At 54.1% G+C, this 27,654-nt stretch overlaps 1 protein-coding gene across 3 annotated transcripts in view; it reads left to right on the top strand.

Moving 5' to 3' along the window:
• Nucleotides 1-27,654, top strand: part of IFT140 (intraflagellar transport 140) — a 53,523-nt gene that overhangs the window by 1,038 nt on the left and 24,831 nt on the right. Inside the window, exons 2-18 of one of the 3 annotated variants that reach the window (XM_061152499.1) lie at nucleotides 2,494-2,671; nucleotides 4,461-4,682; nucleotides 9,450-9,571; nucleotides 9,674-9,816; nucleotides 11,311-11,486; nucleotides 12,265-12,356; nucleotides 12,891-12,997; nucleotides 13,503-13,648; nucleotides 14,962-15,165; nucleotides 15,301-15,373; nucleotides 16,057-16,148; nucleotides 20,273-20,400; nucleotides 21,842-21,959; nucleotides 22,734-22,864; nucleotides 23,237-23,387; nucleotides 24,031-24,162; nucleotides 25,965-26,164. In XM_061152499.1, coding sequence (XP_061008482.1) covers nucleotides 2,525-2,671; nucleotides 4,461-4,682; nucleotides 9,450-9,571; nucleotides 9,674-9,816; nucleotides 11,311-11,486; nucleotides 12,265-12,356; nucleotides 12,891-12,997; nucleotides 13,503-13,648; nucleotides 14,962-15,165; nucleotides 15,301-15,373; nucleotides 16,057-16,148; nucleotides 20,273-20,400; nucleotides 21,842-21,959; nucleotides 22,734-22,864; nucleotides 23,237-23,387; nucleotides 24,031-24,162; nucleotides 25,965-26,164 — 2,384 coding nt within the window. In that variant the 5' untranslated portion in view covers nucleotides 2,494-2,524. Of the gene's footprint in view, nucleotides 1-2,490; nucleotides 2,672-4,460; nucleotides 4,683-9,449; nucleotides 9,572-9,673; nucleotides 9,817-11,310; nucleotides 11,487-12,264; nucleotides 12,357-12,890; nucleotides 12,998-13,502; nucleotides 13,649-14,961; nucleotides 15,166-15,300; nucleotides 15,374-16,056; nucleotides 16,149-20,272; nucleotides 20,401-21,841; nucleotides 21,960-22,733; nucleotides 22,865-23,236; nucleotides 23,388-24,030; nucleotides 24,163-25,964; nucleotides 26,165-27,654 lie in introns of all 3 variants that reach the window. The other 2 variants (XM_061152500.1, XM_061152497.1) reach the window with 2 other exon arrangements.

Raw genomic sequence — 27,654 nt, 5'->3', positions numbered from 1 at the left:
GAGTGGAGAGTGGTCAGTCAGACACAGACAGTCTAAATGGAGAATACAGGGTTCTCTGATGACACTGGGCAGAAGTACAGGACAGCCTGGTGGAAAGAGGCGTCCTGAGTACCCAGTGCGGGGTTGTGATGGGGAGAGCCTCTGGGAGAGCCCCAGCGGGAAGGAAGTAACTTAAAGATCTTCTAGCATACTTGCTCCTTACAAAGTGATGTTTGAAATAAAAGATAGAGGAAATCAGGTTTACAAGTGCTTTTATAATTCTTTTTCCATCATTACAAGAAGATTGATATGTTACTCATTTTTCCAAGGCGTATTTTCAGAGAGTAAACTTGTTAAACATGAGTAAGAATTTACTGTAGCCAAGAATTTAGACCCTTGGTGGGCTGCAACACGTTAGAACTCACTGTGAAAGGCTTCCTTGCTGCATTAAGCTGCCCAGTTTTTAACCCAGTGTGTCTCATTGTGGCTCTGTGTGAACGATTGCATGAAGTCTTTACTCAAGAAATCCAGAGCCCTGGACCAGTGCACGTGTCCCCTAAGTGGAGTGTGTGCAGCTGGCCACGGATCCTACCCCCACAGACCCCAGTCTCCCATCCCCCCACTCCTCTGGCCAGTGCCCAGCCGTCTATCAGGAGCCTGAATGGGTGCTCTCCAGCACCCATTAAACTCACCACCAGCTCGTGGTGGTAAGTTTAGTGGTCAGGGTATATTTTCATAAAAGAAAGATAAACATTTGAAATGTGACTGTTCATTTGTACCCTCCTGCCTTCCAGCTTCTGGAAGAACAGAGTCTCCCTCTCTGAACCCAAAATGAGCCTGCATGGCTTTCTCTGATGCAACCATTGTATTGCTCAAAGCAAATGGCGTAGCCTGTTCCCTTCGCCAGTGATGGAATTTTGTAGGTGCTGGATAACTTTTTTTGCAGTTTTTCTGTTGTGGTTAAATATACTTAAGATTTACTGTTTAAACATAACCATTTATAAGTATATAGTTAGATGACAACAGTACCTTCACACTGTTGTGTGATCATCGCCACCAATCTTTCCAAACTGAAACCTTAAATATAATAAACACTAATTGCCCGTCACCGCCTATAGCAGGCCCTGGCAACCACCAGTCTACTTTCTTTTTTCTTTTTTAAGGATTTTTTTTGATGTGGACCATTTTTAAAGTCTTTATTGAATTTGTTACAGAATTGCTTCCGTTTTTACATTTTGATTTCTTGGTCATGATGTATGTGTGACCTTAGCTCCTACACCGCCTGCATTGGAAGGCTGCGGCATTGAATTTGGTGACTCTTAAGTACCTCATATAAGTGAATAATGCAGTATTTGTTCTTTTGAGTCTGATTTATTTCACTTCTAGGTTCATCCATGCTGTAACACGTGCCAGAACTTCATCCCATTGTAAGGCTGCATAATACTCCATTGTATGGATATACCACATCTTGTTTATCCATTCATTTGTGGATAGGCATTTGCGTTGTTTCCACCTTTTCACTATGAATAATGCTGCTATGAATACTGTGTTCAAGGATCTGTTCATATCCCTGCTTTCAATTCTTGTGGGTATGTGTCCAGAACTGAATTGCTGGATAATGTGGTGATCCTGTGTGTGATCCTGAGGGATCCCCCCCCAGACTGCTGTCCACAGCATCTACACCATTTTACACTCCCACCAGCAGTGCACAAGGCTTCCAGTTGCCTCATCAACACTTTTTACTTTCTGTTTTTTTGATAACAGCCATCCTGATGGGGATGAAGTTGAATAATTTCAAATGATAGCAGCCACCTCAAAGAGACTTTTCTGGGCTAGTTCACTTCCCCAGACTGACTCTAGGATGTGAACAAATGGGTGGCAGTCAGACGGTCATTCCATTCACGCTCCTGCCCCTCCCACACAGGAACAACATGCACATCTCTTAAGGAAGGAAAGAGAAAGAGATGTTAGGTAGCTGATCAAGCTTATCTTTTCCCCAGTTGCCCTGTGGCCTTGCTTCCTCCACTCCCTGACAGATGAATCCTTTGGCTCCTGCCACCTCAAGAGGACATCAGGGACCACCTTGGTTTTCTGTCAGAAACTGGGTGTTAGGTTTTTCTGCACATTTCTCTTTTGTGCAGCAGTTTGCTTTTTTTGGTTTCTTGTTTGAAAATATTGCTTAAAGGGGAACTGTATATAAATTGTCCTTGTTATGATTAGAATAAAAATGATCAAGGATGACATGTGTGGTCTAGTCTGCAGGCTTCTTTTCTTTACTGTTTTGATGGCAATGTGTGTTATTCTTTTCCGTCACACCCCAGCCTAATCCCTTGCTTCTAATTGTGTGTTTCCCCCATTAGAGATCTTTTCCACATAAATTGCGTGCATCTGTCTGAAGGGGTGTTGATAAGTTACCTGATGTCTTATGATCGTGGGTTTATGTTACCTCTCTTTTCTAATTCCATATGTAGGAGTTTTATTCAAAACCAACAGGACTTGTTTTTTCCCCAGCAGGTTTTGGCGCTGAGCAGGCCTGCGTTCCGTCATGGCCCTCTACTTTGACCACCGCATAGAAGCCCCAGACACAGTCGGGTCTCCCTCCCACATTGGCTGGCACCCTGTCCACCCACTGTTGGCAGTTGCTTCTGTTAGCACAACCTCAGGAGGCAGCGTGGATATGTATCTGGAGCAAGTGAGTGCGGAAAGCAGCACTCTGGCTGCAGTCAGACGATCTGGCGCTTGTCTTGTTCTTTTGTTCTCATGTGTGTGTGTTTCTCACGGAGGTCCAAATTCCCAACACTGTAAAAGCTTTGTTATGTAAATAATTCTTTTACCCTTATTATTTAGTTTTGGGTACACAGTTAGGGATGCTTGAGACAGAATCCGCCGTCAGTTCACGGTCACCACCAGGGCTGTCTGTCTCCACTGCGCCAGCCTTGTTGGGTCACATCAGCCTTTGAAACTGCTCATTTCCTGGAGCGGCCATAACAAATTACCACTAATTGGGTGGCTTAAAATAACAGAAGTTTATTCTCTCAAAGTTATGGGGCCAGAAATCTCCAGCACGGGGCTGACAGGGCCCTGCCCTCTCTGAAGTCTCAAATGGAGGGTGTGTGCCCTGCTTCTCATTAGCTTCAGTGCAGCCTGCAGTCTTCAGCGTCCCCTGGCTGTGGCGGGGTCTCTTTCCTCCTCGTACAAGGATACCAGTCATACTGGACCAGGGTCCACTCTGATGACCTCGTCTGAGCTTGGTCATCTGCAAAGACCCTGGTTTCATATGAGGTCATGTCACAAGAACCAGGGGTTTAGGAATCAGCATATCTTTTGGGGCCATACAACTCCATAACCGGAGCTTTCTAGAAACTCCTACTTCACCAAGAAAAATGGATTTCCTTTCCTGCCCCTTGCCCCATCCTCCCCTGAAATCTGCCTCTCGTGCTTTGGGTCCGCACCCGCTATCCCCTCCGCACACGTGGCACCCTCCTGTGGCATCCTCCAGACGGCACAACCGAGGGGCTTCCTCACCCAGCCCGCTGCACCCAGCCTCCCCCTTCCCCAACCGGCCTCCTCTCCCTCCATCTCCTCCTCCTTCTGAGGCTACGTTACCATCTTTCAGGGGCTTCCTCACCCAGCCTGCTGCGCCCAGCCTCCCCTTTCCCCAACCGGCCTCCTCTCCCTCCATCTCCTCCTCCTCCTGAGGCTATGTTACCATCTTTCAGGGGATGACTCACAGGCCTGCCGTCCAGCCACTGGACCGCCAAGGAATTCCCCAGATAAAACTTGAAAATTTAGAAAATTTAAAATACACTATTACAAAACAAAGAAGTTTGCTTCGTGTGTTTCTAATTGGCATAAGGAAAACTGTAGGATTTCAAAATTATGATTTATTCGATGATAAGGTCACAGATGTAGCAGGTATAACTGGAGATTGGTAGGAAGAACCCAGTAGAACAAACTGAGTTAATCTCTGAAACACACATTTATACTTTTAACCTGCTGCCTTTGAAAGCTCTAGAGAACACGAGAATGTAAAAGCACACACCTTATTAACTCTCACAGCAATGACATCATCACCTATCGCAAAGCTTCTGGGAAACTCCACCGTTCACCTGTGAGAGAATGCGAGTTAACAGGGCAGACCATACCCTAGTGTCCTTCTGAAAATGCCTCTGACCTCAAAGAGGTTCTCAGGGTCGCCTAGCCACACTTTGTGAACCTTGGGTCAACACACCTCACCCACTGGCTCACCACTTGCTTTTGTAAATAAAGTTTTATTGATAAGTTGGCTTGTGGGGTTGGTTAAATGTTTCCCTTGTGCTGTCATAGTTCAGCTGAGGCAAGATGGGTGTTTCTATGATAATTAGACTGTTCCTTAATAAGCAGCTTATTGTACCCTCTACCTGATGTCATTCCACTGATGAGGCAGAAATACGTAGTCACCGCCGTTCCCCGTAACAAGGGCTTTACCTCGTGTGTCGCAGGGCGAGCGCGTGCCAGACACGCACGTCGAGAGGTCGTTCCGGGTCACCTCCCTGTGCTGGCACCCGACGCGGCTGATCCTGGCTATTGGCTGGGAGTCTGGAGAAGTGGTCATGTTTAACAAGCAGGACAAGGAGCAGCACGCGGTCCCCGCCACGCACACGGCCGACATTGCCATCCTCGCCTGGAGCCCCAACGGGAACTGCCTGGTGTCGGGGGACAGGGTGAGCAGATGCGTGGCGGCCCACTCGGGGTCTCAGCCTCGCCTGTGTGTGCTCTCAGGGACGAGGGAGGCTCTCAGGGGCCAGGTTGTCAGCGACGCGTGGTTGCCGGGCTCCGCTGACCTTGTCAGCAATCACGGCAGGCTGTGTTTTATGTTGGGAGCAAGATTTGAAAGTGTTATTCTGCCTTCTCACTCTGTGGCAGAAGTGTGAAATTTTGTAAATGAACATCTCTAGATAACTACAGTCACACAGATGGGGTGGTGCCTCAGGTACCCCGAACCCCAGTGTGCCCTCTGAGCACACTGCTTTGCTGCCCAGGAGTCCCTGGTCCCCATCATCTTGCCTGGGGCCTCCTAAGCAGGTCGACATGGCCCCAGGGGACATTGGAGAGATTGTTCCTCGTCATAAGGGAGGGGGTGCTTTCTGCTGTCATCCGGTGAGTGGAGGCCAGAGTTACTGCTCAGCCTCCGCCAGTGCTCAAGGCAGACCCCACCGCAGAGAATCAGCAGCCAGAGACGTCGCAGTGCCCAGGCTGAGAGACTTGGTCTAGACCTGTTTGCTTCAAAAGGGACAGTAGAAAGTGTACGGTGTGTTTGTTTCTTTTGTACTTTCAAGGTAATATGTTTGCATGTTTCAAAGCTCAAAAAATGCTAAAAGGTATACACTGCGAACACTCTCCTCACCACACCCCGCCCCTGGCACCTGCGGCTCCTTCATGTCTCTCCGGGTTCCTACGGGAACACACAGGAGCATGCAGTGCGTTCTCTCCCCAGCTTCCAGTTTTGAAAAATCACAGACGTTAGAGGAAGGAGCAATACAAGGAATACCCTTGTGCCCTCACTGTGAGTTCAGTAGCTGTTAACATTTCGACACATCAGCTCTCTGGGTGTCTGTATTCCCCCTGCATGTTGGGGAGTTTGTCACAGACGTCACACTTCACCCCTCGATGCCTTGGCATCCATCTCCTCTGCGCGTAACCACGTATGCTGTTGCACAGGAGGGCGAGGCCCACCCGCTCCCCGCTGTGGTCAGCGTGGCGGCTCCTTCTGCCATCCCGGTAGCTTGTCCTCACCTGGGGCCGCCCAGCACGCACTCTGCCGTCTTTCCTCTTTCATCTCCTTCCATCGTAGCTGGCCCCTGCTCTCTTCTTCCGTCTCTCTCTGTCTCTTGTTTGGTCTTTGATGACATCAGCGTTTTGAGGGGTCCAGCTCGTAACTGTAGCAAGTCCCATGGTTCAGATCCATGTGGCTATCTCCCGACCACTGTGTGCGTCTTCACACAGGTCACACCGTCCCCTCCCTGTTTTCCTGGATCCTTGTCGCGTGAGCAGCAGCACCCGGCACACTGCTGTGCTCAGACTTTTCATTGGAAGCCGGGTCTTCCACTCTCCACAGCGGCAGACAGCGAGCCTCCTCACTCTCTTTAGACCTGCCTTTTGTTCCATGAACCTGTTACCGTTTGCCTTTGCAGCCTCTGTGGAAAAGCAGTCTTCAGTTCTTTGTTGGAAGGTGACAGGACAGCTGTCCTCATGCTTTTGTCCTTCCGCACTTGCGAACTTTTAGAGAAAGTCCTGAAGCGAGGTGGGACCCGGGGCGTGCCCTTGTGGTTGGATCGCTGTACCCAGAGCTCCCTCTGTGGGGCTTGACCGGCTCACACCAACCCGCGCGTGTGTTGTGACCAACTCAGGATCTTGTGGGAGAAGTGCTGTCTCAGTTGTGTTTTAGTTTGCGTGCATTTCTCTTCCTCCTGAGGGTGAATGTTACCTAGAAAGCCATTTATACTTGCTTTCTGCTCATACCGCTTCTTCCCTGTTCTACTTGTTCCTTTTTTCCAGACCTTTCTTGTTTTTCTGTTCGATTCACACCTGGTGACATTGCCCCACCCCAGGCTCCTTCTCCTGTGGACTCCTACCCCTTCCCCACCTCCCTGCCCTGAAAATCCCCCATGGGGATAAAAGCAGTCAGGGTCCTTGAACATCACCATTCGCATCTTGAAGAAAGGAGAAACAACTGACAAAGCAGATGACTCGAGCGCGACCCAGAGCCCAGGTCACCGCTGACCGAGTTCTGAAGTTAAAGGATTTCAGAACAAAAATACCTGGTCCTTGTCTCAGAAGATCTGCAGTTGTGTCCCAATTTAATACTGGACTCTGACAGGAAGAGATGTACTAACAAGTGAATAGACACGCTGAGAACAGCGACCCCCGAGATGCCGGCTCCCCAGGCTTGGCCGAGGGTCTTCTCCACTCTTATACCAGAGGTCTGGTTTGGTTACCCTGAGACTCACCAGATGCAGCAAGAAAGCCCAGTCTGGGAGCCTCAGAGCGTCCCACGTCTACAGGGGTGGGAGCTGAACTGGAGGGCAGGCGCCGAGAAGGAGGTCTGCGTGCACTGACTTGGGACGGATGGCAGCTGCTCTCCACCCAGAGAGCGGCCCGCAGGAGTGGTGGGGCCCAGAGGCGTCTGCTCTGCTGTCTTCCACTTGGCAGTCGTGTCTGCCTGGTTCCTGGAGACAAGAGAGGGCCTCCCATGGCCTCCCCCACCCCCCGTGGTGTGTCTGTCCTCGTGTCCGAATGGGGGTCTGCAGGCCTCTGAGCCGAACCCACCACTCCAGGGCCTGGGCCCCAGACATGTCCCCAGAGCAGCTGTCGGGGCCTGGACGTGCAGTGTGCATGGCCGCTCAGGAGCCAGAGGGGTCGTCAGCTCGACGCTTGCATGTGCTGGTAAAACAGTCAGTTACTGTGTTAAAAACTAAGTGCTGGGTGGGAATTCCCTGGCGGTGCAGTGGTTGGGGCTCAGCAGTCTCCCTGGTAGGGCCTGGGTTCCATCCCTGGTCCAGGAACTAGGATCCCACGACCGGCGCAGCACGGCCAGAAAAGAAAAAAGTGCTGCCCAGCTGCACTTGCAGGGCATTTTAAAAGTAATTTCTAAACACAAAGAAACCAAGAGTGCTTTTATTCTTGTCTTCATAAAGCTGGCAAAGTCAAGAAGAATCTGTTTGGCCTTCCCTGGTCATCCAACGGCGAAGAATCCGCCTTGCTATGCGGGGGACACGGGTTTGATCCCTAATCTGGGAAGATGTGGCACGTGTGGGGCAACGAAGCCCGCATGCCACGACTGCTGAGCGTGTGCTCTCGAGCCCGGGAGCCGTGGCTCCTGAAGCCCACGGGCCCTAGAGCCTGTGCTCCGCAGTAAGAAAAGCTCCCGCAAGGAGAAGCCCACCCACTCTAGAGAGTCTCCCCCCTCGCTGCAACTAGAGACAGCCTGCACTCAGCAACTGAGACCCAGCACAGCCAAAAGTGGGTTTTTTTTAAAAAATAGAAGAATCAGACTAATGATACATGATTTAGATTGTATGTACACTCAGGTTACATACTATGTCCACTCTTAACATGCTTTTCTTGGAGATCCACTGTATAGGTTGCTTTATAAGGCCCACTTATTTGAAGATCCTCTTTTCATGTACACTTAAGTGATGTTATCCAATTTTGGGGATATTGGAATGAAAGCGACTTGAATGAAGGGAGAGAAGATGGCCTCGCCGTCTGCTAAAATGCCCGCTGACCTGGAGCAGGAGACGCGGCTTCAGGATGGCTTGGGCTGCGAAGCGCAGCTGCCCTGCTGTGATAGCAGCGGCGCCGTTCCGCACAGCCAGGCTCGTCCGCAGCCAGAAGCCCTCGTGGACCATTGCTCCCAGGCCAAATGGTCTCTCCCAGCCTGAACTTCTCTGGCACTTGTCTGGACTGTTAATCTGAGACCCTGAGGCTCTGATGTACAGCACACCTGGCACCCAGGTCTTGGCTGGTCTCTGCCAGTAAAAGGAACTAGGGCTCCTAGGAGAAGCAGCTGGTCCTGGGCTGGGGCAGGACCGTGAGCCCAGAGGGTCTGTCAGCCAGGATGCGAGGAGGGGCTCACACACCTACAGCAACGGCCGTGTGAAATGGACAGGGGAGGCCGAGGGAAGAGCGCCCAGCGGCCGGAGCTGGAGTGTCTACACAAAGCAATACTGGGTTATAACCATGAGCAGAAACTAGACATCCGTGGGTCCAGATGATGGGACTCTATGACTTAAATCAGTAAATGCTGGCGAGATGGGACACATCTCCAGATGATCTAGAGGTGAGACGTCTCTCCCCTCCTACGTGTGGGCCACACCCAGCAAACTCCTTCAAAGCAGGAGGGCCCAGTGAGGGAGGTCACGTCAAGGGCCCGACCCCGATCTGACTTGCCAACAACAACACTTTCCCTCTGGTGTCCCTCTCAAACCTGCCACCCCGTCATCAAGGAGGAAAACATCAGACACATCCCTCCGGGGGGCACATTCTGGAGCCCCTGGCCAGGCTTCCTCACACCGGGCAGGTGTCTGAAGCAGGAGCCCAAGGAGGTGTGGCCCCCCGCGTGTGAGGATGCGGCCCCGGGACGGCGTGAAGCCCAGGTTGCCGCTAGTGGCGCGCTCCCCGGTGACGGGAGCAACCGGGGCAGGGCTGGGGCTTCTCCCAACTGCCTTTGCCACCTTCCCTTGAATCAGTCTGTCATCAAAGCAAAGGTTTGTTTTTTGAAACTGAACATGTGACACTTGTGATCTCGAGGGACTGAAGGCGGGAGAGGGCACAGAGAAGCTTCTGGCTCCTCGTGGAGCCTGTGGATTGTTGGGTTTTTCACGGTGCTCGCGTCATCCTGCTACACTTTTGATTGGAAAGGCAGTGAGCCCACACTCTGGGGTGTGCTGTCACCTCCGTGCGCTGAGGATGTGACCTTGGGTTTGCAGCTCGGCATCCTGCTCCTGTGGAGGCTGGACCAGCGGGGCCGCGTGCAGGGGATGCCGCTGCTGCGGCACGAGTACGGGCAGCCCCTCACTCACTGCATCTTCCTGCTGCCCCCGCCCGGCGAGTGAGTACCGCATGGGAGGTGGGGGCGGTCAGGGTCTCATCTGTGGTCACCCCGCCTGCACCCAGGGGGCCATGAGGAGCTCCCCGTCCCGTCTGCTTTCAGGGACCTGGTTCAGCTGGCCAGGGCGGCAGTGAGCGGGGACGAGAAGGCCCTGGACATGTTTAACTGGAGGAAGAGCGGCTTCGGGAGCATCTTGAAGATGGGGTCTCAGGAGGGCCTCTCGTTCTTCGTCAGCCTGACGGACGGTGAGACGCATGCTGGGGTTGGGGACACCGCAGCATCTCGGGGCGTCTGGCGGTCAGCAGCGAGCGTACAGAGTGTCTGTGTAAAGCCGCAGGCTGTGCGCCCCTCCCAGACAAACGCCTTGGTCTGCCCGTGCCGGGGTTATCCTGGGCCCCTGGCCCCGATGGAGACAAACAGCTTTTCTGTGTGTTGGAAGGTTTTTCAGGAAGAAGCTCTCTGGTGCGCGGGCCCAGGCGAGTCACTGCCAGGGTGCCTGCGTGGTCTTTGTGCCCGTGTCCAGACTCAGCTCTGGGGCCGTGACCGGGGCGCTGGACGGACTCTGCTGGCCGTGGTCACTGGCAGCTTTGGGGGCTGGGCCGTGCTGTAGGCTGTAACACGGCTCCTCCTCGGCACACCGGGAGGCAGGCAACAGCGGCAACGCAGCGTGAGGGTCTCGTCCTCTCAAGGGACGTTCACAGGTCATGTCTGCTGCGGGAAAGGGGCCCAGGAGATGGGGCTGCGCGGGGTGATGGGGTCTGGGATGCGCGTGGCCAGGCAGCTTGACCGTGACGGGTGATTGCAGGCAGGGGCTGGGTGCTGGTCGTCTTAAAGGTAGAGACTCCGGCATGTTGGGGTGAGGGGCGGAGCTGCAGGAGGGCAGCTGGAGGGACCGGGGCGCAGCCCTGAGGCGGAGGGCGACGCTGGTGCTGGGCACTGCGGGCCAGGCTCTGTGCCACTGGGCACCACCATCCCTGTGCCTCAGCTCCCAGGCACGGCCTGGAACACGCAGTCCCCGCCTCCACCCCATGGGCAGAGCTCACGTGAACGAGCACACCCAGCCCGCCGCACGTGTCTATGGAGCAGGTGCTCATTTCTGGGAGTGAGATGGGAGCGGGCCCGAGGGTGAGGGGCTCCTGAGAGCAGCAGGATGAACCCACCCGAGAGCTCGCCTGAAAGCAGAACCAGGAGGCAGCTCAGGGCCAAGGCGAGGGATCCAGACTGGGAGGGACCTGGGGAGGGGAAGAGGGGCAGGCTGTGATACCCAGGACCTGGGACGGAGGGCCTGGGTCGAGGCCCCAGGGAAGGTCGTGGCTGAGGCAGACAGACATGACCGGAGCGTGGAGGCTGTGCATCAGGAGGGCGGTCACTGAGAGCCAGACGGTGGTGGAGGGGATGGCAGGGGCAGCAGCCCAGGCTGGACTGACGCACAAGATAGCAGGTGTAGCAGCTACAGGCCAGTGTTGTTCTGTTTTTAATTAATTTATTTTATTTTATTGCCTTGGATCTTTAGTTGCGGCATGTGGGATCTAGTTCCCTGACCAGCTATCGAACCCAGGCCCCCTGCTTTGGGAGCATGGAGACTTAAGCACTGGACCACCGGGGAAGTCTGCCAGTGGTTTTTAAAATGGCTTATTTGTAAATGATTGTGATGAAAATGCTTATGTTGAAAGTGTCCTTAAGCAGGTAGAATGGCCATGGGAGCACCCAGCTTCCATGGACCCATGGCTCTTTCACAGGGACCATGCACCACGTGGACGAGAAAGGCAGGACGGCCCAGGTAGCATCCACAGACAGCTCCATCCAGACGCTGTTCTACCTGGAGCAGAGGGGGGCGCTGGTGGCGGTGACGGACAGCCTGCTGCTCTGCCTGTTCACAGTGACGCCCGAGGGCACGGCCGAGGAGGTGATGAAGGTGCGTGGGCCACCCCAGGGGTGCCCTCTGGCCTGCCTCACCCCTGCTTCATCTTGGCTGAGGAGTCCATGTTGCAGGGTCACCAGAGCTTTGGTGCCTTATTTGTTGTAGACCATTGCAGTCACAGGTCGGGGAGACGTTGGGGGGAGGGGCGGTGAGCCTCAGAAGGCGAGGGGTCTGTGGTGGGGATGCCTGGCCATGTGCAGACCTTAGGGGTTGTCACCAGTGTTCCCACCATGGCTGGCCCACACATGTGACGGTTGCAACTCTGGACACCCCACCATCCCTGTGGGTACCCCACCCCTGACCCAGGGGCTTGCTCGCAGGAGGACGCCCAGAGCCTGCGGTGTGGTCAGGCAGCATGTACAGCTCCCTAGGGACCGCTTGCCACCCTCCTGTGGCTTCTCGGATCCACCCACGGATTCCAGGTTCTCAGGGACCCTGAACCTCCCCGGACGTGGACTGGTGGACGCAGAAAGTCAGTGTGTTCAGGGCCCTTGTGCACCTCTGTCTCCACAGCAGCTGAAATTTGGTCACTGAGTCCATAGACCTGGGTTCAAATCACCCCGTGGCCCCTCACTGGCTCCGCGCATGGGTGTGAGGGTGCCTCCCCCATGAGAGGCCCCATTAACTGCTCTGGCCTGAAAGGCTGGGGCCGCCTGCGCTTCCTCTGCGTGGGCAGTCTCCGTGGAGTCGCTGCCAACAGAGTCCAGCCCCTGACCAGTGACACAGCCTCCACACGGGCGACACCTCCTCTCAGGTGGCTGTTGTTGTGCAGGTGAAGCTGAGTGGGAAGACGGGCCACCGGGCAGACATCACGCTGATCGACGGCAGCCTGCTCGTGACCGCCCTCGGGGAGACGGCACTCAGGTGAGAGCCAACCCCGTGGGGTTGGAGGGAGAAGTCTGTCCCCAGCACTCTTGTGAGTCGGTCCCATACTGGAGCCTAACGTACACAGAGACCAGCACACGAATGATGGCAAATTGTCACCAGCTGGACGTGTCTGTGTAACCAGCCCCGAGGTGGATGAGCAGGACAGTCAGAGCCCCAACGCCCGCCCCATGGTGTCCTGCCGTCCCCTGCCTTTCTGCCCCTGCCCCTGTGTATGTGGAAACCCATGTCGCGGCCTCTTGGTGCATCAAGTCCACGTGACATCAGGGGTCTCCCGGGCTCGGGTGCTCGGAGCTCCTGACTTGGTGTCCCACAGGGACCCTCTGCATTGGCAGCATCTCCCTTTGGTCATGAACAAGGCCTAACAGACAGCGTGATGATGAGAAATATTTTTTTGCAGAGTCTGAAGGGCTGTGTCTTTTTCCTGATTTTTTAAGTTTAGTCTGCAAGTTGAACAAGACCCTCGGAGCTGAGGGAAACACACTAACACAGGCTTTCCTGCTTGCCTTGTAGATTCTGGGATTTAGAACGAGGGGAGAGCTACGTCCTGAGTCCAGAGGAGAAGTTTGGTTTTGAAAAAGGAGAGAATATAAATTGCGTTTCTTACTGTAAAGTTAAAGGTGAGACCTCTGGCGTCAGGGACTCCTGAGAACCAGCCACTCGAGGATGGTCAGCCCAGAGCAAGAGAGAGGCGGGTGCTGTGACAAGCAAGAGAGGTCGGGAATGTGACCATCCAGCTGCGGGAATGGGTGTCTGTTCCTCCTGAAACCTCGGGAAAGAGCGTGAGGAACATTATATGTGTGTGTGTATTAACATATATGTGCGTATATGTACACACGTGTGCACCCGTGCACACATACACAGTGGAATAGGAGATGCATGGGAGCAGCACCTCTGTGCCCACCAGGTGCCAAGTCCTGTGTGGCCCCTCCCACACACACACTCATGCGTGTGTACACGCACTGTCGCCACGGCAGTGAGCTCCTGCAAAGAGGAGCAGCCGGGTAAGTGGCTGCAGAGCCACTGGGCGGGCTGATACGTCTGGAAGGGAGGTGAGAGGAGGGAGCCTGCTGCCATTTTATCCCTTTCCGACTCAGCTAAGGTGAGCTCTCTTTTTACATGTAGGTCTCCTGGCAGCAGGTACTGACAAGGGGCGAGTAGCCATGTGGAGAAAAGTGCCAGGCCTCCCGAATGGCCACGGGGCCGAGGGCAAAGAAAAGTGGACCCTTCAGACCCACACTGAGCTGGAAGGAAACATCATGCAGATAAAGGTACACCCTATGGGGTGCTGGGGGCCCTCACTTTCTGCACAAGTGGAAGCAGTAATTGGCTTTGAACCTATTTTTGTCAATTGTTCAACTTAAGATTAAAAAAGAGCAACAATAAAATATTTATAAAGGCCTGTTGGGTCAGAAGTCAGATAAACGGTTGTGGGTCTGTGGTAGTCTATATTTATCTATTTTACCTATCTACCCATCCTTTTATCTCTACCATCATCTGTTTTTCTTTGCTTATGTTATTTTGGCCATGCCCCTCGGCTTGTGAGATCTTATTTCCCCGACAAGGGGTTAAAGTCCGGCCCTGGCAGTGAGAGTGCCGAGTCCTTACTGCTAAGCCGCGGGGAACGCCTGCCCCAGCCTCCTCCTGATGCTCCAGACCTCCACCGCTCTCCGGGCGCTGCTCTCTTGCCCATGCTCTGTTTTAGATAGAGCTGCTTGTGTTGGGAGCTTGCTGCTCCAGAGCCTGCCTGTGGGGACAGCGGCTTTTGGCACCGGAGCCTCTGGTCCAGGACTGCCTCCCTGTGAGAAGCAAGCTGGGGTGAAGGCCTGGTCCATGTGGTCAGGCTCCATTCCCAAGATAGAGCCTCCCCACACCCACCTGGAGCTGGCCTGTGTGCGGAGCTGAGCGGTGAGAGATGCTGGCGGCCGCCCCTCCCCGGGCATCTTGGCCAAACCTGCCCGCCAGGCTCACCTGCCACAGACTCTGCTCTTCTCTCTAAACTCGGTAGATTTTCTTCAGTCTGTCTTTCTCCATTTAACTCTGTGCCCAATTCCAAGAGAAATGGGCATTTGTGTTCTCACAGTTCTCACCAGTTAGGCCTGCTGTGCCCTCCGGGCTCCTCGCCTGCCATCCTGGGCCTGGCCTCTCAGCTCTGCTCTGTGTGATACGGGCCTGCAGCATACAGCATCTTAGCTCCCCGACCAGGAGAGGGCAGTGTCCTGCCCACTGGACCCTCAGGGAGCTCCCTGAACTTTTAAAGATGAAGTTTAATTAATCTAATCAGGAAATGAAACTTACATGGTAAATAGTTTAGGGATATCTTAGAGCAATTTTGGAGAAGGAAATGGCAACCCACCCCAGTATTCTTGGCTGGAAAACCCCATGGACGGAGGAACCTGGTAGGCTACAGTTCATGGGGTCACAAAGAGTCGGACATGACTGAGCGACTTCACTTTCACTTTAAATAATAAGAAGAAGCAGTGCTTGGAGACTGTTTATGAATCTTCATACCTGTGACATTGCCCTGACTGCACCTCTCCTTTCTGTTCACACCTCGGTGGTGTCTCTCCTTGTGGAAACCAAGTGGGGCTCCAGGAAGAGCCTCCTGGCCGTGAACAGCATCAGCTCCGTGCTCATCCTCCGCGAGCAGGCCATGTCGTCCCACTTCCACCAGCAGGTGGCTGCCGTGCAGGTCTCACCGAGCCTCCTCAGCGTGTATTTCCTGTCCACGGGGGTGACCCACAGCCTGCGCACAGACATGCACGTCAGCGGAGTGTTCGCCACCAAGGTCACTACTAGGGTGACCTGTGGGTGGGGGGCAGGGTTGTCGATGTAGACAGAAGCCCTGGCCAGTTGTTAGGGTCACTGGGGACAGTGAGGCCCCAGTGACCAGTTGCTTTTTCATTTCCGTGGCTCTTCATAGGATGCTGTTGCTGTCTGGAATGGAAAACAGGTGGTGATCTTTGAGCCGTCTGGAGCCACATTACGCAGTGCAGGTGGGAGTCTTTTTAGCCCCTGGAGGGTCTTGCGTCTGATGCGGGTGGGAGTCTTTTTAGCCCCTGGAGGGTCTTGCGTCTGATGCGGGTGGGGGTGCTGGTTTCTGAGGCACTGGCAGAGGGCAGGTCCTGGGCCACCGGGAGACCCCATGCCTGTTCTCGTGCCTGGGCTAGAGCTGGTGGCCTCCAGAGTCCCATGTACAATGAGCTGCCTCTTGGACAGTGGTGCTGTCACAGAGGCTGTGCTGTGGGAAGCACCAGCTGCTCGCCGGGAGGGAGGAGGCGAGGCCGTCAGTGAGTGGTGAGGCCGGGTGCCTGGCACTGGGTGCCCCATCAGGCCGGCACTGGCAGCCGTGGCCCTGGGCAGTCCCTGTATCTTGGAGCCTCACTTTCCAAGATGAAGAAAACACACCTTTCACAAGGCTGTTGTGGGGCCAAGGCACAGTAGGGCACACACGTGAGAATATTCTTGACGATGCCGCACCTCTGCCCCTTCTCCCCATCTTTATAGCCTGAGGCTCTTCTTTATCACCTTAGTTGTAGAAACTGTTTTCTGCTAGATTCCAGTCTTTCCCATCAAGCACTCTAAAGAGTTCTAGTTTTAGTGTGAGAATGCTTCCAAAACTCTCAGGAGCTCTGACAAGACTAGCTGCCGCTGTGATGACTTCTGTCTGTCATTTTAGGGTCCTTCCTGTGTGAGTCTCCAGTGTTAGCCATGCATGAAGAAAACGTTTATACAGTGGAGCCAAACAGAGTCCAAGTTCGAACCTGGCAGGTAAATGGCTGCTCTCCAGTGAGTGGCCTATGACGTTCAAGACAATTAGAGCAGAGTTTAAAATGCCACATCTAAATCAAGCCAGAGCCTGCTTAGTGACTTCACCCAGCCTTATCAGATCCCGTCACTGGGTGTCTGGTTGTAAAAATGGATTCTCACATAGCCGTTCCATCAACAGCTCTTGTGACTTCAAAAATCAGGAGGTAAGGCAGTGGCCCTTAGCCCTGAAAAGGACTGCCTGGCTCATCCTTGAGTGCATGGGATTATGAAATGGGGGGAAGCTGTGCGGTTTAATGTGCACCTGGAGCACTGAGGGGCCGTCAGTTTGGGCCACATCTTTAGACCTTTTCCTGCACATGTCGAGGGTGGGAGCCATGCATATACCTCCAGGACCACAGGCTCTAGCACACCATTCTGTCCCCTACAGGGGGTGCAGTAGGGGAACCCCTGCTTGCCCGCATCCCGTGCACACTTGCTTTATCCCTGGGGCTGACACGGAGTATTAGTTTCCTGAACTGGCCGTAAACAGTGACCACAAACTGAATGGCTTAATAGAAATTTATCTTCCTCACCACCGTTCAGGAGGCTAGAAGTCCAAAATCTAAGTGTGGGCAAGGCTGCTCCTTCTGCGGTTCTGGGGGAGAGTTCGTCCCATGCCTCATCCAGCTGCTGGCATTGCCGGCATTCCTTGCTTTCTGTAGCCTATAGCGAGGTGTCTGCCTCCATCTTTACATGGCTTTCTCCCTGTGTCTGAGAAGGACACTTGTCCCTGGATTTAGGGTCCACCCTAATCTAGAGTTGTCTCCATTTGAGATCCTTGGTTATATCTTCAAAGACCCTTTTTCCAAATAAGGTCATGTTTACATCCAAGTGGGTGTATCTTTCAGGGGAGGCCATTCACCCCACACGTGCAGTGTTCTGCATCACAGCTGAGGACACTTGCTGTGCTCTTGGTTTAGTTCTCACTCTGTGACCACTGTGTCCAGCTCTGAGTTCTTTCCTGAGGTCTGGCCTGCACTTATACCCCACAGGCTTATACCTCCCCTTCTCCATTCAGTAACTCCTGAAGGAGCTTCCCTGCAGTTCTAGTTTCTAGCAGGAGGGTCAGATGGTAAGGAGCACAGTAAAGTATGGAGGGTGTTGGGAAGTATTACAGGGGGAGGCATTGGAATAGAGACCTGACAAGTAGGGAAGGCAGCCGCAGTCCCATGAGCCTCTTGCGGGAACTGCAGGGAGGGATCTGGGCCTCAAGAGATGCCTGGCCAGGTTCAGGTCAGAGGGCAGGTGGGGAGGCTGGAGGGATGTGGCTTGCATATTGCTGATAGTGGTGAAGGGGCATTAGGTGTGGACATAAAGCTGAGGTAGGAAGGATCCCTGCTAGCAACAGGTGAAGGAGCAGCTGGGTTATTAGAGAGATGAACTCCAGCTGGAAGGTGGAGGCATGCAGGAAAGAAGGAAAGGCCTGCTGAGAAGGGGTGGCAGGCACACCGGGAAAGAATGAAAGACATATTGGGAAAGGATTGAAAGGTATGCTGGGAAATCAGCAAAAGGCATACTAGGAAAGGAATAAGAGGCATATTGGGAGAAAACAAAAAGTATATTGAGAAAGGAGTGAAAGGCATATGGGGAGAGAGGGAAAGGCCTGCTGGGAAGGGGTGAAAGGCATGTCGGGAAAGGGGTGAAAGGCATGCTGGCAGAAAATGAAAGACACACTGGGAAAAGGGCAAAATGTTGCTGGTAGGGGTGAAAGGCATGCTAGGAAGGTGAGTGAGAGGCATACTGGGAGAGAATGAAAAGCATATTGGGAAAGGAGTGAAAGACATACAGGAAGAGAATGAAAGGTCCACTGGGAAAGCAACAAAAGGCATACTGGAAAAGGAGTGAAAAGCATGTTGGGAAAGGGGCGTAAGGCATACTGGGAGAAAACAGAAAGGCCTTCAGGGAACAGGTGAAAAGCTTACTGGGAAAAGGGTGAAAGGTTGCTGGTAGGGGTGAAATGCATGCTGGGAAAGTGGTGAAAGGCATTCTGGGAAGGGACAAAAGGCATGCTGGGAAAAGAGAACAGCATGCTGGGAAGGGGTGAGAGTCAAGCTGGAAATCATGGTGGGAATTTAGGAGCATCTGACCATAGACAAGAGTTTAACCTTTTAAAATTTTTATCGAAAGGAATGTGTCAGGGACTTCCCTGTTGGTCCAGTGGTTAAAACTTGGCCTTCCAATGCAGGGGGTATGTATTTGAACCCTGGTCAGGGAGCTAAGCTCCCACATGCCTCATGGCCAAAAAAAAAAAGCAAAATATGAAACAGAAGCAATATTGTAATAAATTCAATAAAGACTCCCTGAGTCTTTGTTCCTGGTATGAGGAGCCCACTAAGTTCTGTGGGAAACCCCTCCCCTGGCCTTTCTGCTCCCAGCCCAGTGCCAAGCCAAGCAGACACTCACTGGGCATTGGTTGAACGTAAAACCATTTACCTCAGACTGGGACTTGAACCCACGTGCTGGGACTCAAACCAGCCAAAACCCACAGTCTTCCCACTGAGGTCACACACCTAGTTGCAGGATCTGATAAAGCTCAGGTTCATGATGTCTCATTGCAGAAAGAATTCAGTGAGAGACAAAGTAACAGGTAAGAAGTGGGTTTATTCAGAGAGAAACACACTCTACAGGCAGTGTGGGCCATCACAGAGGGCAAGTGCAGAGGCCTTGAAATATGGTGTGGTTAGCTTTTATGGGCTGGGTAATTCATAAGCTAATGAGTTGGAGGATTATTCCAGCTATTTGGGGGAAGGGGTAGAGATTTCCAGGAATTGGGCCACCACCCACTTTTCTGTCTTTTGACTTTTGGTGTCTTGGAATTGTCATAGTGCCTTTGGGTGGTCATTTAGCTTTGATTGAGGATCAAAGTCTAGGGGAAGCTGACTTTACTGCCATTTTGAAAGTGAAAGTGTTAATTGCTCAGTCATGTCCTACTCTTTGCAACATTATGGACTGTAGGCTGCCAGGCTCCTCTGTCCGTGGGATTCTCCAGGCAAGAATACTGGAGTGGGTTGCCATTCCCTTCTACAGGGGATCTTCCTGACCCAGGGATTGAACCCAGGTCTCCCGAATTGGAGGCAGATTCTTTACCATCTGAGCCACAGGGAAATGGAGTCTTCCACCTTGGACCCATTTGATTCTAATTGGTTTATGTTGTGTCCTTGGGTTGTGTCATTCTTTCATAAGTTGTGCCCTGCCCCGTTCCCTCCTGTTTCAAATTGAGCCGGGAACCCATCTCAGCTCCAAGGAGAGGGGTCAATCCATGCACAAGATACCCAAAAGCATAAGCTCTGCTTATAAGCTCAGGCCTGACTCTGGTCACTCTTTCCAAAATAATAATAGTGGGATGTATGGAAGAATAACACTTTAAAACATAAATGATTTTAAGTCACCTGTGGCTCAGAACCCTCCAGAGTCTTCCAGCTTCATGTAGAACAGACTCTGACTCTTCCCTTGGCCTGCACTGATGCCCAATGTGGTGTCTGCTTGCTGCCCGCCTCAGGGCCTGCCTTCCTTCCTGCCACCTGGCTCCTTCTCCTTCTGGAAGGCCAGTGCAGCTCTCCAGTGGCTGGCCTTCCCCCCAAGGCTCACTTTAACTTGCCCCCCAGACAAGACCTGTTCTCAGGCATTTACTAGCATATGATGGACACACAGGAAAGTAGGCATGTTGTGCGTGCGGCTCATGAGTTTTCACAGATGGACATACCTGGGAGGTGATCACCACCCCTTCCACTCACGGCCTCCCCCAGAGGTGACCACTAGCCACACAGTCAGCTTCACTGGGGCATTAACCTAAGACCTCATGGGCAGCATCTCTTGCATCAACCCGAGCGGATGGAATTCCACCTGCTGCCACCTAGATCATTTTCTTTTTGAATCCCTTCCGTCACCTGTCTGCACGTGCTCAGGCTGAGTCACGTGCGCACCTGCTTGTTGACCTGGCTGCTCTGTACCTCCCCGCGACCAGAAGCACCAGGGATTCCCTGATGACAGGGCCCATCCTCCCACGTGGGGTTGAGACTCCAGCAAGGGGTGGGGCCTGTGACTGCAGCCCCCCCTGAGGTCCCTGTCCCCTCCTTTTTCCTTAGGGGACCGTGAAGCAGCTCCTGCCATTCTCCGAGTCAGAGGGGAACCCGTGCTTCTTGGACATCTGTGGAACTTTCCTGGTTGTAGGGACGGACTTGGCTTACTTTAAAAGCTTTGATCTTTCCCGAAGGTACAGTTTTTGTCCAAATAAAAGTATTTTAAATGCGTTGGGAGACAGTGTGATGGGTAGAAGACAGATGGGGGCAGCAGACTGCTTATATTCTCGTTTCAACATTAATGTGCACTTTCCTGTTGGAAATGCCTGATGTCTTGGTTTAAAATCTTAATCTCTGCATGAAGTGGGGAGCAGCGTCACTGTGTGGTAGACATGTGACACAGTGTACTTGCTGAAATCCACAGACCTTTACAGCTCACAGTGAGCGTTAGTATCTGCAAATTAAAACAACCTTTCAGTTCAGGGGGGCCCAGGACGGAAGGCAGACACGGCAGGACAACCCCCATTCATGAGTGTGTGGAACCACCTCCCTCTGCCCCAGGAGCTGCCCCGGTCACCCTGGGCCTGAGCTGGGCCCTGAGACTAATGGCTGAGGGGCCGCATGCAGCACGTGCTGTGCTGATAAAGTCAGTTCCCACAGGCGCGGGGAGGCGTCCAGGTTGGTCATGAGCAGCTGAGTGTCAGGATGGGGACTGGCAGGGAGCCGGCTTTTCACCTGAGGGGTGGTTCCCCTGAGCAAATGCATCCAAGGTGGAGACCTGAGTCTGGAGCCAGGTGTGGCTTTGTGTGGATGCAGGTATGAGGACAGGCATCGGTCAGTGCACACAGCCTGGTCTGTCCGCTGCCGGGGTCTGGGAGCAACGACACCCCAGGATCAATAAGCACACCCTGTGCCCAGATCTGGGTCCAATTCCTCCTGCAGGAAAGGGAGCAGGCTCCTCAGAGATTGATGCTGGAATGGATTCTGGGCCTGGGCAGGAAATACATGAGATGAGCCTGGAGCCCGAGGCTCTGTCCCAGCCCAGAGGGACCCAGGGAGATGAGATGATTAGATGTCACGTGAGGCCTGGATGGGGGTCCAGGGCAGAAGGAGAACACTAGGGGGAAAGTAAGGAAATGTGAATAAAGAAAGTCATGGTGAGCTATCTGTACAAGTCAGTTTTGTTTCTGGAGGCATCAAACTAAACACACCTAAACAGGAGACTAGTGTAATAAATTTGAGTTTCCACACAGTGGAAAAGCACATGGCTGTAACGAAGCATGAGCAGCAGAGCCCACGGCCGTGCTGTGTGCACGGCGCGGCATCTGTAATCTGCTGCTCCTGTCTGTGATGGGAAGGAGATAGTGCTCCTGCCTGTTGACAAAAACAGAACTTTAAAACCTCAACCACACAAATAGCAGATTGTTACACTGTGCTCCTGAAACTCAGATAACATATGTGTCAATTATATCTCCACCAAAAAATGTAAAAACTTGCCCTGTCTTCTGAGCCCAGCCCATTTCCTGGGTCTCGCATTCCTGAAGTGAGAGCCGCTGGGCCCAGGTTCCCAGCCTGAGGGGAAGGGCTCGCCTGCCCTCCCCAGCAGGGCCACTGAGACCGCGTCCTTCCCCACAGAGAGGCCAAGGTGCACTGCAGCTGCAAGAGCCTGGCCGAGCTGGTCCCAGGCGTGGGGGGCCTGACCTCGCTCAGATGCAATGCCAGTGGCAGCAAGATCAGCCTCCTCCTCAGCAAGGTGGGTCCCTGCATGTGCTGCCCTGCCTGCCCTACCCTCCCGCAGCCCCGGTGCCCCCTCCACCCCCTGGGGCTCCCTCCGCCTTGCCACCTTCCTTCACTTCACTCCCTGTGTCATCAGAAGCAGTGGTTCTTGCAGAGACCCTCACCTCTTCCTTTCTGCCTCTTTCCATCATCAGACTGAGGTCTCTGGGCAGCAGGGGTGACCTGGAGCCTCTTGCTTTGAGAGTGGGTGTGAAGGAGCTAGGTGGCAGGGGCGTTGGTTCTAGAGGAACTGGTGCCTTCCCGCCGTCAGTGTCTGTTCATGAGCTCCTCTGTCATTCACTCATTCACACACTCATTCGTTCACTCACCAACTCATTCACTCATTCAACTGATTCATTCACTCTCTCATTCAATCATTCATTCCAGAGTGGGTTGTTCACTGCCGTGTGTGTACCGCGCACTTTGCTGGGTACTGTAAACACAAAGTGATGTGTCAAATGGGGGACTCGACCCCACCCTTGTGGATGAGCAGACGCAAGTAAATTTTTACAACCCTGGTGAGAGCTGGGAGGAGAGAAGCAGGGCTGAAGGGCAGCGGTGGGCCCAGCCACTCTGGGTGATCGGCTGAAATTAGAGAATAGTAAACCCACAGCCATTTCAGTGGGATGCACATAAGCTGACGTTGGAATTCCGCAGTCTGGAGAGTCACTTGCTGGGACCTCAGGTGCCTCTCCCGAGCACGTGGGACATCAGTGGGTGGGTACACTGAGCTCCAGCTCTCATTTCCTAGGCCGACAACAGCCCTGACTCCAGAATCTGCTTCTACGACGTGGATATGGACACAGTAACCATCCTCGACCTCAAGACGGGACAGATAGATCAAAGAGAGACATTGTCCATTAATGGGCAGGAGACAAAGAAGTAAGACTATGGTTTGGGAGGACTTTGTTGAAAAAAGATGTTGAAAATGATGCTCAGTTACTTGTTGGCTTGGAGGCAATTTGTTGCTAAGTTTTCTTCATACTTGGAAGAGCTTAGTGATCATGAGCAGTGAGGACCAGAGGTGAAACAGAAGCCCGCTCCCCTGGGCCATCCTGGGGATTTGAGTCTAATCTGTTTCCTCGGTTCTGAGGTTCTGGAGTCATGGGCCAGAAACTTGAGCTTCCGAAAGGGCTGCGACTCAAGGGCCCACAGGCGGCCCCAGGTTTCGGGATGCAGAAACCCGTCAGCGTCCCTGCTGGTCTTTCTTCAGGGCCTCGATGTATTACGCGTGCGGGTCTCTTTCTCTTTCAGGAGCCAGGCCCTGGAGGATGAGAGGCTGACAGCCCTCGTGCCCATGAACCACTTCTGGGATCAGAGCGAGCCGCGGCTGTTCGTGTGCGAAGCCGTGCGGGAGGTGCCTAGCGCCCCACCGCAGCCCACGGACAGGAGCATGCCGGCCGAGGCCAGTGTGGGCCCCTTGCTCCTTGCGCAGTCGCCTGTGTGTTTGGACGGGCGGGCAGCGCATGCTCTTCTTCCCAACGTGGTCCCTGGGGAAGTGGTAGGGAACGGATTCCGGGGAGCCAGTCTCCACCTCCAGGACGTCAGGGGACACCTCTCCCCTATGGGTTGACATCGAGAGCTGGCCCCACCCTCTCTCACGCGCCGTTTTCTCTCAGGGATCGGAGTCACCCTTGATCTGGGCGCGTCCTGTGGGGTCCAGTTATGAAGGTCCCCTCAGTCGTTCCCCAATCAGCGGGCCCCCAGCCTTGGTCACTGCCCTCCCCTCTCTGCAGGGCCTCCCTCCCCAACACCTCATCCCCTCATTGGGCCTAGACTCCACCACTTTCCACTGTCCTGTTTTGCAAGACGCCCAGTGGCCCCAGAAAACACCCTCTGACCCTCGTGCGTGCACCTCTCTGGACCCACCCTGTTCCACAGGGGTCGTGCGCAGGGTCCTCGGAAGGAAAAGTGGGGTTATATGAGAACCAGCCTGTCGGCCACTCTATTCTCTGTGTTTCATGTAAACTTCCTGGCAATGCCAGTGGGGTCAGACAAGAACCAGGAAAGTTGCTGTTGAACTGAAGACAGGACGTGTCCCTCCGCAGGCAGACGTGCTGGTCCTGTCCTTCTTCGTCTCGGAAGAGCATGGCTTCCTGTTGCAGGACAGCTTCCCCCGGCCCCCCGCCTTCCAGACGCTCCTGGGGATCCAGGTGCCCCACTACTACTTCACGAGAAAGGTGGGCTCTGTGGGCGTGGCTGTGTCCTTGGGCCCTCCTCCTCCCTGGGGGCTCTCGTTATACAAGCAAACCGTGTGCCCCGAGCTGTCCCCTGAGATCCCAGCAGATCCAAGGTCGCCATCCGTGTGGGGAAGGTCAAAGGCGGGCAGGTGGGCAGCAGCTCCACTGACGGGTATCCCTCCTGGCTCCCCCAAAAGCACTGGGCCCTTCCATCTTCCTGTCTTCTTTTTAAAAAATCTAGCTGTTTTTTTAGAAGTTCCTATTCCTATATTTGCTCAGTCATGTTTGACTCTTTTCTCCAGTCCAGAATACTGGGTAGCCATTCCCTTCTCCAGGAGATCTTCCCCACCCAGGATTGAACCCAGGTCTCCCGCATTGCAGGCGGATTTTTTACCAGCTGAGCCACAGGGAAGCTCACTTCCTTCATAGCTCAGTCTGTAAACAATCTGCTTGCAATGCGGGAGACCAGGGTTCAATCCTGGGTGGGGAAGATCCCCTGGAGAAGGGAACAGCTACCCACTCCAATATTCTTGCCTGGAGAATTCCATGCATAGAGGAGCCTCACAGGCTGCAGTCCATGGGGTCGCAAGAGTTGGACATGACTTATTGACTGAACTACCATTCCTATATTCACTGTAGGAAATTCAGGAACTGCAAATAAGGAAATAAAGACCAGAGATGATGCAAATCTCCATGGTTGCAACCCGCAGAGGTGCCGCTGGGGACAGCTAGGGAGAGGTTCTGTCTGTAGCCTGCATGTGTGCGTCACATACACCATCCCTTCCTGCAGGGGATCGACCCAGGGATCAAACCCAGTTCTCCAGCGTCGCAGGCAGACTCTTTACCAGTTGAGCCAGCAGGGATGCCCTGTTACATACTCTTCTGTGTTTAAACTTCTGATCGAATGGGCTCATTGTCGGCACTCGCCGCAACCATTTTGGATGAGTTATTTGCCATCCCTGGGGCGTGGTCTCTGCATCCCCACGGTCCCGCCTGGACCTGAAATCAGCATCCTTGGCCCTGAGGTCAGTGCTGATCAGGGGCGGGCGCGTCTGTGACAGGCGGCAGAGCTTCCAGCCCAGCTGGAACGCTGGCTGAGCCACCTGTTCTCAGCCGGGCGCCCACAGCCCCTGCACCGAGGGGCCTGTGCAGGCTGCAGCCTGTTGCTCTGCCTTGGGCCTTGGGCCTTGGGCCTGTGGGCCTGGGGTGCCGCCTGAGCTGCCTCCCCAGCTCTGTGCTTCCTCCCGCTTCACTTCTTCACTTGTGTTTTCACTGTCCTGTCAGCAGAACTGAATGTGCGGCTTTTTCTTGGATTTTTTTTCTTTTTTTGGCTTTAGTGTAAGGTGACTTAAAATCGGGCCTCAGCATGAGCTCTGCGTTTTCCGTGTGAGCACGTGGCTGCTTGTAGTCAGAGGCGGGAGTGACCACAAGTCTTCCACCTGCAGTGGTGCTGGCGTGGTTTTAACGCCTCGTGCACAGGCACACGGTCAGACGTGGCAGGAAGAGCCCTTTCTAGGAAGTTTACAGACGGCTGAGGGGTGGGGGTTTCAGGTGTTCATGGCTGTGAAGCCGCTGACGTCACTGCCTCAGTCGCAGGTCCCTGCGTGCCGATGCCTGCATCGCCTGCAGTCTGAAGCTGGAGCCCCGTGCTCTGGTCCCTTCGAGGGCCTACAGACGTGTGATGCTTTTGCCAAGAGTGTTGGTGAATGTGGGGTCTGTGCAGAGGGTCCCCCAGGGAGAGGCCCAGGGCGCACACTGGCTTCATGGGGACCCACAGATAAACAGCGCTGTTTGTCATCCAGCCAGGAGAAGCTAATCTGGAGGACCAGCTGGACTCCGGATCCCAGTGCATCCCCCAGGCAGTGGGCAGGAGGCCCCTGAGGGACTTTGTGGGGCTGGAGGACTGCGACAAGCCCACGCGGGACGCCATGCTCAACTTCAGCTTTTTCCTGGCCATCGGAGATATGGATGAGGCCTTCAGGTCCATCAAGCTCATCAAGAGGTGAGGGGCTGCTCGCGCAGGGCGGGGCCGGGGGGGACGGTCACCATCACTGAGTCTTCTTGGCGTGTGTGGTGTCTCACGGGTTCAAGGAGATGCTGGTGGAAACTGGGATGTGAATGGCATCTGGCTGGCCTCATGGTGCTCAGAGCCTCGGGGGCTGAGATTCAGTTGTTTGGATTTATTTTCATGTCTGGACACTTCCTAGTCGAAAATTCTGCAGTCACTAAATATTTATAGCACTTGTCTCTCTGGGGATAATTGCACCACCCAAAAAAGGTTTTGATAGTAAACCCTCAAAATGGCAGACAAAATGCAATTAAAATCGCTCCAAGAGAAGTTATCCATCAAGGGCTGTGTATAAGCGACTTACTGTTCATGGGGGAGCTTCTCAAGAGCATCTGACAGTTTAATCACACAGGGTAGAAAAACTGTTGAGGGATGGAAGTCAGGTGGAAGGGGAGGACGGGAGTTAAGCGCCCCCCCTCCTGTCTGCAGAGACGGGTCTGTAACCGGGTAGGACCCTGGTCATTGTGGCCTAGAGCAGAGGTGCTTTTCCCCACGCCCACCGGGTGGGCAAGAGGCCCTTGGTTGGGGAGTGCAGTGGCTGGCGGCACTTGCCGTTTGATAGAAGCTCCACCAGAGACCATACGTGACCAATGGGCTGCTGCAGTGTGTGTTGTCATGTGCGGAATGCTGCTGAGGCTGGACCCTGAGCTGCTGGGGAGGAGGGCGGCCCCGCGTGGCCCCCAAGCTGTGTTGACGTACTCTGTCAGGCTAGACGTGCTTTGAGGCTGTCCTCCCCTGCTTTGGGTTTACCTAAAGCAACAGCGTGACCCAATCCCTCACTCTGACTAAAGAGATTCCTGGGGCAGCAGGGCCTTTGAGCCCCAGGCTGGTCACCGCTCGTTGGGAAGGGTGCGGCAGCTGAGCTAAACGTTCTTAGTCTTCTTAGAGGGCCGGCCCGTGGGGAGGCAGCAGAGGACTTAGCACAGGTGCCTCCCCGCCCCCACCTGGCTTCCTGGGCTGCAAGATGCCAGCAGCGCTTCCCACCGCCAGGGGGCGCGGCCCCCCCCCCCCCCCCCCCACCTCGGGCCTCACAGATGTGGGCGGGCAGCCGCTGGCCTGAGGGTGCTGGCTGGTGTGAACCTCTGAGCTGCTGGTGCTCAGCGTGGGGAGTCGGGGCTCCAGCCCAACTGCTGGGTCCGGGGCTGTTGGTGCCAGGCTGGGGCTGGGACGGAGGTCTGAAGCCACCAGTGGCGGGATCCCAGCTGGGTGCGGTAAAGACTCTTCTAGGGGAAAAAGCAAGCCAACCTCTGAATTGTTTGAAGTCAATAGGCGTTTCTCTCTTACTTGTCAACTGTGGACATGCTGTCATGCAGCTGCAGCCCAGGATCCGTAGGGACGGGGACTTGTGAGTGGAGGCATGAGTGACTCCCAGCCACGCTGCCACGGACCTTCTCTGACGGTCAGCCTACAAAACTATAGGACTG

Source organism: Dama dama, chromosome 10 (assembly GCF_033118175.1).
Source record: "Dama dama isolate Ldn47 chromosome 10, ASM3311817v1, whole genome shotgun sequence".
NCBI classification, from domain to species: domain Eukaryota; kingdom Metazoa; phylum Chordata; class Mammalia; order Artiodactyla; family Cervidae; genus Dama; species Dama dama.
This window is presented reverse-complemented; position numbering and strand designations above follow the sequence as displayed.